General features: G+C 61.0%; 1 protein-coding gene across 5 annotated transcripts in view; it reads right to left on the reverse strand.

The window, feature by feature from the left end:
- Positions 1-15,540, reverse strand: part of tanc1b (tetratricopeptide repeat, ankyrin repeat and coiled-coil containing 1b) — a 158,577-nt gene that overhangs the window by 12,007 nt on the left and 131,030 nt on the right. For all 5 annotated transcript variants that reach the window (XR_009929806.1, XM_062457986.1, XM_062457985.1 and 2 more), the window contains 2 exons: positions 15,213-15,398; positions 5,493-5,571 (listed from right to left, as the gene is read on the reverse strand). Coding sequence is in view for 4 of the 5 variants with exons in the window: in XM_062457986.1 (XP_062313970.1) it covers positions 5,493-5,571; positions 15,213-15,398 (265 nt within the window). In the remaining variant the exon portion in view is untranslated. The remainder of the gene's footprint in view (positions 1-5,492; positions 5,572-15,212; positions 15,399-15,540) is intronic.

Below are 15,540 nucleotides of genomic sequence, written 5' to 3' on the forward strand. Positions count from 1 at the left end.
GGGCCATCAGCCAAGACACCACGCCTTCCCCAAGAGACTACACACACACACAGTCTGGGTTCATTACAGAAGATGAAACACCTCCAGGAAAATAAAGATGTGTTTGTCAGACATTTCATCTCATTCTTTTACAAATGCATTACACAAGGGACAGGGCATTCTCCGTCGACATGATCCACCTTCGTGAGACTGTGCAACCCTTCATCTTTACCGGAGAACAGCTCCTACCAGCATCCATTTCCTACAGGAAGCACAACGAGCGGGCCTCTCTCTCCTGAAGGGGGAGACTGAGCTGAGGAGGACCAGGCCTGATGTTCCTCCTCCTGAGGCGTTTTACATGATCGTATGCACGCATCCACATCCGCACAGACACACACTCACACAGCACCCTTAGGAAGCACAGCCACACACACAGACACACACTCACACAGCACCCTTAGGAAGCACAGCCACACACACAGCACCCTTAGGAAGCACAGCCACACACACAGACGTGGAATCCCATTGTATTCTCCACACACAAGGCATGAATAAGCATACATTAAACCCCCCAGGCTGAGCTCCCAGCAGCCCAGACAGGGTTTGAGGCTGTGACACAGACGGAGAGCGTCTCTTAGACACAACCTGTTTGTATCTGATCCACCGCTTCAACAGCCTTCTTTACAAGCCCAGACGGCAGCCTGGGTTAGGCTTCAATCCATTCACGGCCGCATGAAGGCATTAAACAGCAAGCCTCACTCTCTCTGCAGGAGGGTCGGGTGCAGAGCAGGGAGATGAACGCCCTCCGAAGGCACCCCCGCCCCACCCCCATATTCAAATCAAGACACCAAACTTAAAATAAGAAATTAATCAATGTTTACCTGCACCTCTCCTGGCATACAGATTGTGTTGTGTGCTTGTTATGAATTAGTGCCAGGTGGCTCGGTCTTCATTTAAACAGTGTCTCATCAGGAGAGGCTGTGTGTGCGAGTACGTGTGAGTGTCTGCTGGTTTCCGGTCATGGTGATTCAGTGGACAACTGCCTGCCCCCCGTGACCTGCTGTTCCATCAGCATGTCTGGAGGGTGGAGCTGCCTGCCCCCCGTGACCTGCTGTTCCATCAGCATGTCTGGAGGGTGGAGCTGCCTGCCCCCCGTGACCTGCTGTTCCATCAGCATGTCTGGAGGGTGGAGCTGAGAGCTTCATCTGGTGCTGCAGCTCCACCCTCCAGACCTGCTGTTCCATCAGCATGTCTGGAGGGTGGAGCTGAGAGCTTCATCAGCATGTCTGGAGGGTGGAGCTGAGAGCTTCATCAGCATGTCTGGAGGGTGGAGCTGAGAGCTTCATCAGCATGTCTGGAGGGTGGAGCTGCCTGCCCCCCGTGACCTGCTGTTCCATCAGCATGTCTGGAGGGTGGAGCTGAGAGCTTCATCTGGTGCTGCAGCTCCAGTGACCTGCTGTTCCATCAGCATGTCTGGAGGGTGGAGCTGAGAGCTTCATCTGGAGGGTGGAGCTGAGAGCTTCATCTGGAGGGTGGAGCTGAGAGCTTCATCTGGAGGGTGGAGCTGAGAGCTTCATCTGGAGGGTGGAGCTGAGAGCTTCATCTGGTGCTGCAGCTCCAGCCCCCCGTGACCTGCTGTTCCATCAGCATGTCTGGAGGGTGGAGCTGGAGGGTGGAGCTGAGAGCTCCATCAGCATGTCTGGAGGGTGGAGCTGGAGGGTGGAGCTGGAGGGTGGAGCTGGAGGGTGGAGCTGAGAGCTTCATCTGGTGCTGCAGCTCCAGGGGCACAGGTGACTTTGTGGAAGTATGGAAGCGTGGCTGCCATCACTCAGAGTAATGGTCATCCAGACAGGACCGAGAGGGAGTCAATCTGCTCTGATTAAAGAGCTTGATTCGACCCACAATTCTGTCTGAACAGTGGTTCTTTTTATCTCTGCACTGAGGAGAGGTCGTTTTGACAGATCTTTAACGGATATTTTAAGAGTGGCCTGGACAAAACTTGGATCGGATAAAAATCTGTTTTTTTGGCGAGCATCGCTCACTGGCAGCCCCAGCAGTGTGCTAGCCCCATCGCTCAGTGGCAGCCCCAGCAGTGTGCTAGCCCCATCGCTCACTGGCAGCCCCAGCAGTGTGCTAGCCCCATCGCTCAGTGGAAGCCCCAGCAGTGTGCTAGCCCCATCGCTCACTGGCAGGCCCAGCAGTGTGCTAGCCCCATCGCTCAGTGGAAGCCCCAGCAGTGTGCTAGCCCCATCGCTCAGTGGAAGCCCCAGCAGTGTGCTAGCCCCATCGCTCAGTGGAAGCCCCAGCAGTGTGCTAGCCCCATCGCTCACTGGCAGGCCCAGCAGTGTGCTAGCCCCATCGCTCAGTGGAAGCCCCAGCAGTGTGCTAGCCCCATCGCTCACTGGCAGCCCCAGCAGTGTGCTAGCCCCATCGCTCACTGGCAGCCCCAGCAGTGTGCTAGCCCCATCGCTCAGTGGAAGCCCCAGCAGTGTGCTAGCCCCATCGCTCAGTGGAAGCCCCAGCAGTGTGCTAGCCCCATCGCTCACTGGCAGCCCCAGCAGTGTGCTAGCCCCATCGCTCAGTGGAAGCCCCAGCAGTGTGCTAGCCCCATCGCTCAGTGGCAGCCCCAGCAGTGTGCTAGCCCCATCGCTCACTGGCAGCCCCAGCAGTGTGCTAGCCCCATCGCTCAGTGGAAGCCCCAGCAGTGTGCTAGCCCCATCGCTCACTGGCAGGCCCAGCAGTGTGCTAGCCCCATCGCTCAGTGGAAGCCCCAGCAGTGTGCTAGCCCCATCGCTCAGTGGAAGCCCCAGCAGTGTGCTAGCCCCATCGCTCAGTGGAAGCCCCAGCAGTGTGCTAGCCCCATCGCTCACTGGCAGGCCCAGCAGTGTGCTAGCCCCATCGCTCAGTGGAAGCCCCAGCAGTGTGCTAGCCCCATCGCTCACTGGCAGCCCCAGCAGTGTGCTAGCCCCATCGCTCACTGGCAGCCCCAGCAGTGTGCTAGCCCCATCGCTCAGTGGAAGCCCCAGCAGTGTGCTAGCCCCATCGCTCAGTGGAAGCCCCAGCAGTGTGCTAGCCCCATCGCTCACTGGCAGGCCCAGCAGTGTGCTAGCCCCATCGCTCACTGGCAGGCCCAGCAGTGTGCTAGCCCCATCGCTCAGTGGAAGCCCCAGCAGTGTGCTAGCCCCATCGCTCACTGGCAGCCCCAGCAGTGTGCTAGCCCCATCGCTCAGTGGCAGCCCCAGCAGTGTGCTAGCCCCATCGCTCACTGGCAGGCCCAGCAGTGTGCTAGCCCCATCGCTCAGTGGAAGCCCCAGCAGTGTGCTAGCCCCATCGCTCACTGGCAGCCCCAGCAGTGTGCTAGCCCCATCGCTCAGTGGAAGCCCCAGCAGTGTGCTAGCCCCATCGCTCAGTGGAAGCCCCAGCAGTGTGCTAGCCCCATCGCTCAGTGGAAGCCCCAGCAGTGTGCTAGCCCCATCGCTCAGTGGCAGCCCCAGCAGTGTGCTAGCCCCATCGCTCACTGGCAGGCCCAGCAGTGTGCTAGCCCCATCGCTCAGTGGAAGCCCCAGCAGTGTGCTAGCCCCATCGCTCAGTGGCAGCCCCAGCAGTGTGCTAGCCCCATCGCTCACTGGCAGCCCCAGCAGTGTGCTAGCCCCATCGCTCAGTGGCAGCCCCAGCAGTGTGCTAGCCCCATCGCTCAGTGGCAGCCCCAGCAGTGTGCTAGCCCCATCGCTCAGTGGCAGCCCCAGCAGTGTGCTAGCCCCATCGCTCACTGGCAGCCCCAGCAGTGTGCTAGCCCCATCGCTCAGTGGAAGCCCCAGCAGTGTGCTAGCCCCATCGCTCAGTGGAAGCCCCAGCAGTGTGCTAGCCCCATCGCTCAGTGGCAGCCCCAGCAGTGTGCTAGCCCCATCGCTCAGTGGCAGCCCCAGCAGTGTGCTAGCCCCATCGCTCAGTGGAAGCCCCAGCAGTGTGCTAGCCCCATCGCTCAGTGGAAGCCCCAGCAGTGTGCTAGCCCCATCGCTCACTGGCAGGCCCAGCAGTGTGCTAGCCCCATCGCTCAGTGGAAGCCCCAGCAGTGTGCTAGCCCCATCGCTCAGTGGAAGCCCCAGCAGTGTGGAGAGCAGCAGTTTCCACTGATGAGAAGCCATTTCTAAAGCTCTTTGTCCCTGGGTTGTAATAAGCCCAAAAACCCCGCAGCCGCTACCAGGCCGTGCATTTTGCAGAATCACCAGTTAGTGACAGCGAGACTAGCCTTCTATCGGCTAATAGGGTGACCTACATCCCTGAGCTATTTGTCACTGCTACGGCAGGCTGCCATTGGACAATGCACAGAGACATCATTGTTCCCAGGCTTTCTGACCCTGTTCTGGTGGAGTTAGGGTAGGATGCTCTAGAAAGCACACATTAAACCAGCCGGACAAAAGATGTCAACTGTTTGGTCATTTGCGTCCTCAAATCTCAGAGGGACGGGTCACTGGGCGTTCTGAACACTCAGGTCCCGAGAACGACCCCCTTTCTTCTCAGGGGTCTAACAAGTTCTTACTCAATTCCCAAACAGTGATGTACTGTGCTCTACACCCAACATCGCACACTCGTCCTCTGTCTATGCAATGCTGATTCCATCCTGGACGAGATGCTATTGAAGTAGCATGCTGGCGTCAGAGAGACAGTTTACATCCCGCTCAGGAGTACACTAACAGGAGGCACATGTGTAGGGTCGTCCACAAGCCTGTGCGATCGTCAGCCTGCAGTTTAGACTAACGAGGGTTATTTCCTGCTCTGGTGCACAAACACACCATAGTTAATGTGTATCAGCACAGCCCCTTAATGGACTGTGGTGAAATATTAAACACATTTTGAAACTCATCCTGAATCTCTAATGACATCCCCTCCATGCCGGGCAGGTTCCTACCACTCGCTCTCCTCCTGACACACTTTGAGGCTTTGAGCGTTCTTCTCAGCACGCTGCCGTGAAGCCCCTCATGACGATAGCCCGACACACGCATGCTTTTAAACACTTCCTGTTTCCTGTTCCGCTTTACGCATCATTTCCACAATCAATCTCAAAGAGCGTGGTCTTCCCAATGATGACAAGCTTCTCCACCCAGCAGCCTCCACCAGACCTCTCTCACCCGTCCTCCCTCCCAAACTCCCTCACCTCCAGCCCCTGATCAGACCCCAAATAAGATGTAAAAATCTCTCTGCTTCTTAACTTCCTCCCAGCATCTATTAATGCTGTCACTGTAAAGCTTACAGAAATGGAAAAACGATCCTCTCTCCCTCTGGGACACAAACTCACAAATCAATGGGTGTTCGCCCGGGTATGTAACAGAGGCTAGTGTTCTGCGCACATCCCAAGTGTTCACTGGGGGATGAGGACAGGTGTGTGATAGCTGTAAATGAAAAAGACGCAGGACAAAACGAGACCTAACTGGAGCCTGTCTTGGCTCTCTGACTCAACGAGGGCCCAGTCAGACGAGAGGGGAGGGGGGGAGGAGGGGGGGCTTGAAGCGTACCTGTCTCTCCCCACAGGGTGTCATGGCCGTCAATTTGCACAGCATGGCTATTATTCAACACCAGCAAGCCTTTCACAACCTGTCAGAAAAAGAAAAAAAAAACAATGTTTGATTAATGACTCAGAAAGTCAGCGTACATGGTCAAACAACCCTTCTACCAGTTCCAGTCCTCCATAATGATTACATGGCCAAAAGAAAAAGTAAAGCGAAGCAAAGCATGTGCAATGAAACAGCTTGAGCTAGTCAATAAAAACTTTTCAGAGTGAACTTTGCTTTTGCTAAGTGATAAATGAATCAATCCAGACCGAAGTGCTGAATCCTAGGTTATAGTTGTGGAAAATAGCACAGCACACAGGACCAGTCTTATTAATACAGGAGTGTTTGGGCCTTCTTGCTCCTCTCTCCTCTCTCTATCCAGTCTCTGTGGAGGACCGGGTCAATAGCTCGGCCGGCTCGCCTCCATCCTGCGGCCCGTGGGCCCAGAGCAAGCCGTCACGGCCCAGATAATGAGGAGGCCGGCACACACCCACAGAGTCCTGCAGAGGACCTGAGCGCCTACAGACACGCGCTGAATCGACTGTCTAACGTGTGTTCAGAGGAGGTGAACCTGAGGAGAGGGTAGAGGAGGTGGACCTGAGGGGAGGGTAGAGGAGGTGGAGGGGAGGGTAGAGGAGGTGGGCCTGAGGGGAGGGTAGAGGAGGTGGACCTGAGGGGAGGGTAGAGGAGGTGGAGGGGAGGGTAGAGGAGGTGGACCTGAGGGGAGGGTAGAGGAGGTGGACCTGAGGGGAGGGTAGAGGAGGTGGACCTGAGGGGAGGGTAGAGGAGGTGGAGGGGAGGGTAGAGGAGGTGGACCTGAGGGGAGGGTAGAGGAGGTGGAGGGGAGGGTAGAGGAGGTGGGCCTGAGGGGAGGGTAGAGGAGGTGGACCTGAGGGGAGGGTAGAGGAGGTGGACCTGAGGGGAGGGTAGAGGAGGTGGAGGGGAGGGTAGAGGAGGTGGACCTGAGGAGAGGGTAGAGGAGGTGGACCTGAGGAGAGGGTAGAGGAGGTGGACCTGAGGGGAGGGTAGAGGAGGTGGGCCTGAGGGGAGGGTAGAGGAGGTGGACCTGAGGGGAGGGTAGAGGAGGTGGACCTGAGGGGAGGGTAGAGGAGGTGGAGGGGAGGGTAGAGGAGGTGGACCTGAGGAGAGGGTAGAGGAGGTGGACCTGAGGAGAGGGTAGAGGAGGTGGACCTGAGGGGAGGGTAGAGGAGGTGGGCCTGAGGGGAGGGTAGAGGAGGTGGACCTGAGGGGAGGGTAGAGGAGGTGGGCCTGAGGGGAGGGTAGAGGAGGTGGAGGAGAGGGTAGAGGAGGTGGACCTGAGGAGAGGGTAGAGGAGGTGGACCTGAGGAGAGGGTAGAGGAGGTGGACCTGAGGGGAGGGTAGAGGAGGTGGACCTGAGGGGAGGGTAGAGGAGGTGGACCTGAGGGGAGGGTAGAGGAGGTGGACCTGAGGGGAGGATAGAGGAGGTGGAGGAGAGGGTAGAGGAGGTGGACCTGAGGGGAGGGTAGAGGAGGTGGACCTGAGGAGAGGGTAGAGGAGGTGGACCTGAGGGGAGGGTAGAGGAGGTGGACCTGAGGGGAGGGTAGAGGAGGTGGACCTGAGGGGAGGGTAGAGGAGGTGGGCCTGAGGGGAGGGTAGAGGAGGTGGACCTGAGGGGAGGGTAAAGGAGGTGGACCTGAGGGGAGGATAGAGGAGGCGGACCTGAGGAGAGGGTAGAGGAGGTGGACCTGAGGGGAGGGTAGAGGAGGTGGACCTGAGGGGAGGGTAGAGGAGGTGGACCTGAGGAGAGGATAGAGGAGGTGGACCTGAGGGGAGGGTAGAGGAGGTGGACCTGAGGGGAGGGTAGAGGAGGTGGACCTGAGGAGAGGGTAGAGGAGGTGGACCTGAGGAGAGGGTAGAGGAGGTGGACCTGAGGGGAGGGTAGAGGAGGTGGACCTGAGGGGAGGGTAGAGGAGGTGGACCTGAGGGGAGGGTAGAGGAGGTGGACCTGAGGGGAGGGTAGAGGAGGTGGACCTGAGGGGAGGGTAGAGGAGGTGGACCTGAGGGGAGGGTAGAGGAGGTGGACCTGAGGGGAGGGTAGAGGAGGTGGACCTGAGGAGAGGGTAGAGGAGGTGGACCTGAGGGGAGGGTAGAGGAGGTGGACCTGAGGGGAGGGTAGAGGAGGTGGACCTGAGGGGAGGGTAGAGGAGGTGGACCTGAGGGGAGGGTAGAGGAGGTGGACCTGAGGGGAGGGTAGAGGAGGTGGACCTGAGGGGAGGGTAGAGGAGGTGGACCTGAGGAGAGGGTAGAGGAGGTGGACCTGAGGAGAGGGTAGAGGAGGTGGACCTGAGGGGAGGGTAGAGGAGGTGGACCTGAGGGGAGGGTAGAGGAGGTGGACCTGAGGGGAGGGTAGAGGAGGTGGACCTGAGGGGAGGGTAGAGGAGGTGGACCTGAGGGGAGGGTAGAGGAGGTGGAGGAGAGGGTAGAGGAGGTGGACCTGAGGAGAGGGTAGAGGAGGTGGACCTGAGGGGAGGGTAGAGGAGGTGGACCTGAGGGGAGGGTAGAGGAGGTGGACCTGAGGGGAGGGTAGAGGAGGTGGACCTGAGGAGAGGGTAGAGGAGGTGGACCTGAGGGGAGGGTAGAGGAGGTGGACCTGAGGGGAGGGTAGAGGAGGTGGACCTGAGGGGAGGGTAGAGGAGGTGGACCTGAGGGGAGGGTAGAGGAGGTGGACCTGAGGGGAGGGTAGAGGAGGTGGACCTGAGGAGAGGGTAGAGGAGGTGGACCTGAGGAGAGGGTAGAGGAGGTGGACCTGAGGGGAGGGTAGAGGAGGTGGACCTGAGGGGAGGGTAGAGGAGGTGGACCTGAGGGGAGGGTAGAGGAGGTGGACCTGAGGGGAGGGTAGAGGAGGTGGACCTGAGGGGAGGGTAGAGGAGGTGGAGGAGAGGGTAGAGGAGGTGGACCTGAGGAGAGGGTAGAGGAGGTGGACCTGAGGGGAGGGTAGAGGAGGTGGACCTGAGGGGAGGGTAGAGGAGGTGGACCTGAGGAGAGGGTAGAGGAGGTGGACCTGAGGGGAGGGTAGAGGAGGTGGACCTGAGGGGAGGGTAGAGGAGGTGGACCTGAGGGGAGGGTAGAGGAGGTGGACCTGAGGGGAGGGTAGAGGAGGTGGACCTGAGGGGAGGGTAGAGGAGGTGGACCTGAGGAGAGGGTAGAGGAGGTGGACCTGAGGGGAGGGTAGAGGAGGTGGACCTGAGGAGAGGGTAGAGGAGGTGGACCTGAGGGGAGGGTAGAGGAGGTGGACCTGAGGGGAGGGTAGAGGAGGTGGACCTGAGGGGAGGGTAGAGGAGGTGGACCTGAGGAGAGGGTAGAGGAGGTGGACCTGAGGAGAGGGTAGAGGAGGTGGAGGGGAGGGTAGAGGAGGTGGACCTGAGGGGAGGGTAGAGGAGGTGGACCTGAGGAGAGGGTAGAGGAGGTGGAGGGGAGGGTAGAGGAGGTGGACCTGAGGGGAGGGTAGAGGAGGTGGACCTGAGGGGAGGGTAGAGGAGGTGGACCTGAGGAGAGGGTAGAGGAGGTGGACCTGAGGGGAGGGTAGAGGAGGTGGACCTGAGGAGAGGGTAGAGGAGGTGGACCTGAGGAGAGGGTAGAGGAGGTGGAGGAGAGGGTAGAGGAGGTGGACCTGAGGAGAGGGTAGAGGAGGTGGACCTGAGGAGAGGGTAGAGGAGGTGGAGGAGAGGGTAGAGGAGGTGGACCTGAGGAGAGGGTAGAGGAGGTGGACCTGAGGAGAGGGTAGAGGAGGTGGACCTGAGGAGAGGGTAGAGGAGGTGGACCTGAGGAGAGGGTAGAGGAGGTGCTGACCTGAGGAGAGGGTAGAGGAGGTGGACCTGAGGGGAGGGTAGAGGAGGTGGACCTGAGGAGAGGGTAGAGGAGGTGCTGACCTGAGGAGAGGGTAGAGGAGGTGGACCTGAGGAGAGGGTAGAGGAGGTGGACCTGAGGAGAGGGTAGAGGAGGTGGACCTGAGGAGAGGGTAGAGGAGGTGGACCTGAGGGGAGGGTAGAGGAGGTGGACCTGAGGAGAGGGTAGAGGAGGTGGACCTGAGGGGAGGGTAGAGGAGGTGGACCTGAGGAGAGGGTAGAGGAGGTGGACCTGAGGGGAGGGTAGAGGAGGTGGAGGGGAGGGTAGAGGAGGTGGACCTGAGGGGAGGGTAGAGGAGGTGGACCTGAGGGGAGGGTAGAGGAGGTGGACCTGAGGAGAGGGTAGAGGAGGTGGAGGGGAGGGTAGAGGAGGTGGACCTGAGGGGAGGGTAGAGGAGGTGGACCTGAGGGGAGGGTAGAGGAGGTGGACCTGAGGAGAGGGTAGAGGAGGTGGACCTGAGGGGAGGGTAGAGGAGGTGGACCTGAGGAGAGGGTAGAGGAGGTGGACCTGAGGAGAGGGTAGAGGAGGTGGACCTGAGGAGAGGGTAGAGGAGGTGGACCTGAGGGGAGGGTAGAGGAGGTGGACCTGAGGGGAGGGTAGAGGAGGTGGAGGAGAGGGTAGAGGAGGTGGACCTGAGGAGAGGGTAGAGGAGGTGGAGGGGAGGGTAGAGGAGGTGGACCTGAGGGGAGGGTAGAGGAGGTGGACCTGAGGGGAGGGTAGAGGAGGTGGACCTGAGGAGAGGGTAGAGGAGGTGGAGGGGAGGGTAGAGGAGGTGGACCTGAGGGGAGGGTAGAGGAGGTGGACCTGAGGGGAGGGTAGAGGAGGTGGACCTGAGGAGAGGGTAGAGGAGGTGGACCTGAGGGGAGGGTAGAGGAGGTGGACCTGAGGGGAGGGTAGAGGAGGTGGACCTGAGGGGAGGGTAGAGGAGGTGGACCTGAGGGGAGGGTAGAGGAGGTGGACCTGAGGGGAGGGTAGAGGAGGTGGACCTGAGGGGAGGGTAGAGGAGGTGGACCTGAGGGGAGGGTAGAGGAGGTGGACCTGAGGGGAGGATAGAGGAGGAGGTGGACCTGAGGGGAGGGTAGAGGAGGTGGACCTGAGGGGAGGGTAGAGGAGGTGGACCTGAGGAGAGGGTAGAGGAGGTGGACCTGAGGAGAGGATAGAGGAGGTGGACCTGAGGGGAGGGTAGAGGAGGTGGACCTGAGGGGAGGGTAGAGGAGGTGGAGGAGAGGGTAGAGGAGGTGGACCTGAGGGGAGGGTAGAGGAGGTGGACCTGAGGGGAGGGTAGAGGAGGTGGACCTGAGGAGAGGGTAGAGGAGGTGGACCTGAGGGGAGGGTAGAGGAGGTGGACCTGAGGGGAGGGTAGAGGAGGTGGAGGAGAGGGTAGAGGAGGTGGACCTGAGGAGAGGGTAGAGGAGGTGGACCTGAGGAGAGGGTAGAGGAGGTGGACCTGAGGGGAGGGTAGAGGAGGTGGAGGAGAGGGTAGAGGAGGTGGACCTGAGGGGAGGGTAGAGGAGGTGGAGGAGAGGGTAGAGGAGGTGGACCTGAGGGGAGGGTAGAGGAGGTGGACCTGAGGAGAGGGTAGAGGAGGTGGACCTGAGGAGAGGGTAGAGGAGGTGGACCTGAGGAGAGGGTAGAGGAGGTGCTGACCTGAGGGGAGGATAGAGGAGGTGGACCTGAGGGGAGGGTAGAGGAGGTGGACCTGAGGAGAGGGTAGAGGAGGTGCTGACCTGAGGGGAGGGTAGAGGAGGTGGAGGGGAGGGTAGAGGAGGTGGGCCTGAGGGGAGGGTAGAGGAGGTGGACCTGAGGGGAGGGTAGAGGAGGTGGACCTGAGGGGAGGGTAGAGGAGGTGGAGGGGAGGGTAGAGGAGGTGGACCTGAGGGGAGGGTAGAGGAGGTGGACCTGAGGAGAGGGTAGAGGAGGTGGACCTGAGGGGAGGGTAGAGGAGGTGGACCTGAGGAGAGGGTAGAGGAGGTGGACCTGAGGGGAGGATAGAGGAGGTGGACCTGAGGGGAGGGTAGAGGAGGTGGACCTGAGGGGAGGGTAGAGGAGGTGGACCTGAGGGGAGGGTAGAGGAGGTGGACCTGAGGGGAGGGTAGAGGAGGTGGAGGAGAGGGTAGAGGAGGTGGACCTGAGGGGAGGGTAGAGGAGGTGGACCTGAGGGGAGGGTAGAGGAGGTGGACCTGAGGGGAGGGTAGAGGAGGTGGACCTGAGGGGAGGGTAGAGGAGGTGGACCTGAGGGGAGGATAGAGGAGGTGGAGGAGAGGGTAGAGGAGGTGGACCTGAGGGGAGGGTAGAGGAGGTGGACCTGAGGGGAGGGTAGAGGAGGTGGACCTGAGGGGAGGGTAGAGGAGGTGGACCTGAGGGGAGGGTAGAGGAGGTGGACCTGAGGGGAGGATAGAGGAGGAGGTGGACCTGAGGGGAGGGTAGAGGAGGTGGACCTGAGGGGAGGGTAGAGGAGGTGGACCTGAGGAGAGGGTAGAGGAGGTGCTGACCTGAGGGGAGGGTAGAGGAGGTGGACCTGAGGAGAGGGTAGAGGAGGTGGACCTGAGGGGAGGGTAGAGGAGGTGGACCTGAGGGGAGGGTAGAGGAGGTGCTGACCTGAGGGGAGGGTAGAGGAGGTGGAGGGGAGGGTAGAGGAGGTGGACCTGAGGGGAGGGTAGAGGAGGTGGACCTGAGGAGAGGGTAGAGGAGGTGGACCTGAGGGGAGGGTAGAGGAGGTGGACCTGAGGGGAGGGTAGAGGAGGTGGACCTGAGGGGAGGGTAGAGGAGGTGGACCTGAGGGGAGGGTAGAGGAGGAGGTGGACCTGAGGAGAGGGTAGAGGAGGTGGAGGAGAGGGTAGAGGAGGTGGACCTGAGGAGAGGGTAGAGGAGGCGGACCTGAGGGGAGGGTAGAGGAGGTGGACCTGAGGGGAGGGTAGAGGAGGTGGACCTGAGGGGAGGGTAGAGGAGGTGGACCTGAGGGGAGGGTAGAGGAGGTGGACCTGAGGGGAGGGTAGAGGAGGTGGACCTGAGGGGAGGGTAGAGGAGGTGGACCTGAGGGGAGGGTAGAGGAGGAGGTGGACCTGAGGAGAGGGTAGAGGAGGTGGAGGAGAGGGTAGAGGAGGTGGACCTGAGGGGAGGGTAGAGGAGGTGGACCTGAGGGGAGGGTAGAGGAGGTGGACCTGAGGGGAGGGTAGAGGAGGTGGACCTGAGGGGAGGGTAGAGGAGGTGGACCTGAGGGGAGGGTAGAGGAGGTGGACCTGAGGGGAGGGTAGAGGAGGTGGACCTGAGGGGAGGGTAGAGGAGGTGGACCTGAGGGGAGGGTAGAGGAGGTGGACCTGAGGGGAGGGTAGAGGAGGTGGACCTGAGGGGAGGGTAGAGGAGGTGGACCTGAGGGGAGGGTAGAGGAGGTGGACCTGAGGGGAGGGTAGAGGAGGTGGACCTGAGGGGAGGGTAGAGGAGGTGGACCTGAGGAGAGGGTAGAGGAGGTGGACCTGAGGGGAGGGTAGAGGAGGTGGACCTGAGGGGAGGGTAGAGGAGGTGGACCTGAGGGGAGGGTAGAGGAGGTGGACCTGAGGGGAGGGTAGAGGAGGTGGACCTGAGGGGAGGGTAGAGGAGGTGGACCTGAGGGGAGGGTAGAGGAGGTGGACCTGAGGGGAGGGTAGAGGAGGTGGACCTGAGGAGAGGGTGGAGGAGGTGGACCTGAGGAGAGGGTAGAGGAGGTGGACCTGAGGGGAGGATAGAGGAGGTGGACCTGAGGGGAGGGTAGAGGAGGTGGACCTGAGGGGAGGGTAGAGGAGGTGGACCTGAGGAGAGGGTAGAGGAGGTGGACCTGAGGAGAGGGTAGAGGAGGTGCTGACCTGAGGAGAGGGTAGAGGAGGTGCTGACCTGAGGAGAGGGTAGAGGAGGTGGACCTGAGGGGAGGGTAGAGGAGGTGGACCTGAGGGGAGGGTAGAGGAGGTGGACCTGAGGGGAGGGTAGAGGAGGTGGACCTGAGGGGAGGGTAGAGGAGGTGGACCTGAGGAGAGGGTAGAGGAGGTGGACCTGAGGGGAGGGTAGAGGAGGTGGACCTGAGGGGAGGGTAGAGGAGGTGGACCTGAGGAGAGGGTAGAGGAGGTGGACCTGAGGGGAGGGTAGAGGAGGTGCTGACCTGAGGGGAGGGTAGAGGAGGTGGACCTGAGGGGAGGGTAGAGGAGGTGGACCTGAGGAGAGGGTAGAGGAGGTGGACCTGAGGAGAGGGTAGAGGAGGTGGACCTGAGGAGAGGGTAGAGGAGGTGGACCTGAGGGGAGGGTAGAGGAGGTGGACCTGAGGGGAGGGTAGAGGAGGTGGACCTGAGGAGAGGGTAGAGGAGGTGGACCTGAGGAGAGGGTAGAGGAGGTGGACCTGAGGGGAGGGTAGAGGAGGTGGAGGGGAGGGTAGAGGAGGTGGACCTGAGGAGAGGGTAGAGGAGGTGGACCTGAGGGGAGGGTAGAGGAGGTGGACCTGAGGGGAGGGTAGAGGAGGTGGACCTGAGGGGAGGGTAGAGGAGGTGGACCTGAGGGGAGGGTAGAGGAGGTGGACCTGAGGGGAGGGTAGAGGAGGTGGACCTGAGGGGAGGGTAGAGGAGGTGGACCTGAGGGGAGGGTAGAGGAGGTGGACCTGAGGAGAGGGTAGAGGAGGTGGACCTGAGGGGAGGGTAGAGGAGGTGGACCTGAGGAGAGGGTAGAGGAGGTGGACCTGAGGAGAGGGTAGAGGAGGTGGACCTGAGGAGAGGGTAGAGGAGGTGGACCTGAGGAGAGGGTAGAGGAGGTGGAGGAGAGGGTAGAGGAGGTGGACCTGAGGAGAGGGTAGAGGAGGTGGACCTGAGGGGAGGGTAGAGGAGGTGGGCCTGAGGGGAGGGTAGAGGAGGTGGGCCTGAGGGGAGGGTAGAGGAGGTGGGCCTGAGGGGAGGGTAGAGGAGGTGGACCTGAGGGGAGGGTAGAGGAGGTGGAGGAGAGGGTAGAGGAGGTGGACCTGAGGAGAGGGTAGAGGAGGTGGACCTGAGGGGAGGGTAGAGGAGGTGGGCCTGAGGGGAGGGTAGAGGAGGTGGACCTGAGGAGAGGGTAGAGGAGGTGGACCTGAGGGGAGGGTAGAGGAGGTGGACCTGAGGAGAGGGTAGAGGAGGTGGACCTGAGGGGAGGGTAGAGGAGGTGGACCTGAGGGGAGGGTAGAGGAGGTGAACCTGAGGAGAGGGTAGAGGAGGTGGACCTGAGGGGAGGGTAGAGGAGGTGGACCTGAGGGGAGGGTAGAGGAGGTGGAGGAGAGGGTAGAGGAGGTGGACCTGAGGAGAGGGTAGAGGAGGTGGACCTGAGGAGAGGGTAGAGGAGGTGGACCTGAGGAGAGGGTAGAGGAGGTGGACCTGAGGGGAGGGTAGAGGAGGTGGACCTGAGGGGAGGGTAGAGGAGGTGGACCTGAGGAGAGGGTAGAGGAGGTGGACCTGAGGGGAGGGTAGAGGAGGTGGACCTGAGGGGAGGGTAGAGGAGGTGGACCTGAGGGGAGGGTAGAGGAGGTGGACCTGAGGAGAGGGTAGAGGAGGTGGACCTGAGGGGAGGGTAGAGGAGGTGGACCTGAGGAGAGGGTAGAGGAGGTGGACCTGAGGAGAGGGTAGAGGAGGTGGACCTGAGGGGAGGGTAGAGGAGGTGGACCTGAGGGGAGGGTAGAGGAGGTGGAGGAGAGGGTAGAGGAGGTGGACCTGAGGGGAGGGTAGAGGAGGTGGACCTGAGGGGAGGGTAGAGGAGGTGGACCTGAGGAGAGGGTAGAGGAGGTGGACCTGAGGAGAGGGTAGAGGAGGTGCTGACCTGCGTATGCCCCATGCTGGAGGCAGCCGTGAGAGCCTGCTGAAGGGCCTGGCTCTTCAGGCTGCAGTTCTGATGCTGGCCATCAGGGCTCCACTGCAGCTCCAGCAGGTGCTGGATGACCTCTGGGTGACCCCTCAGGGCCGCATGCACCAGGGAACACTGACCACTCTTATCCACATGGTCCACCTGCAGACAACACCATAGCACACACACTTCAGGATTCACACAGACAAACGATGCTAATGGTACTAGCGTTGGTCGTAGTATTCCTCCTGGAACAGCAGAGATGTGGCCCTGTCTGTGTGCTTGAGACACAGCTGCAGCAGAT

The sequence above is a fragment of the Osmerus eperlanus genome, chromosome 3 (assembly GCF_963692335.1).
Source record: "Osmerus eperlanus chromosome 3, fOsmEpe2.1, whole genome shotgun sequence".
Classification (NCBI taxonomy): Eukaryota; Metazoa; Chordata; class Actinopteri; order Osmeriformes; family Osmeridae; genus Osmerus; species Osmerus eperlanus.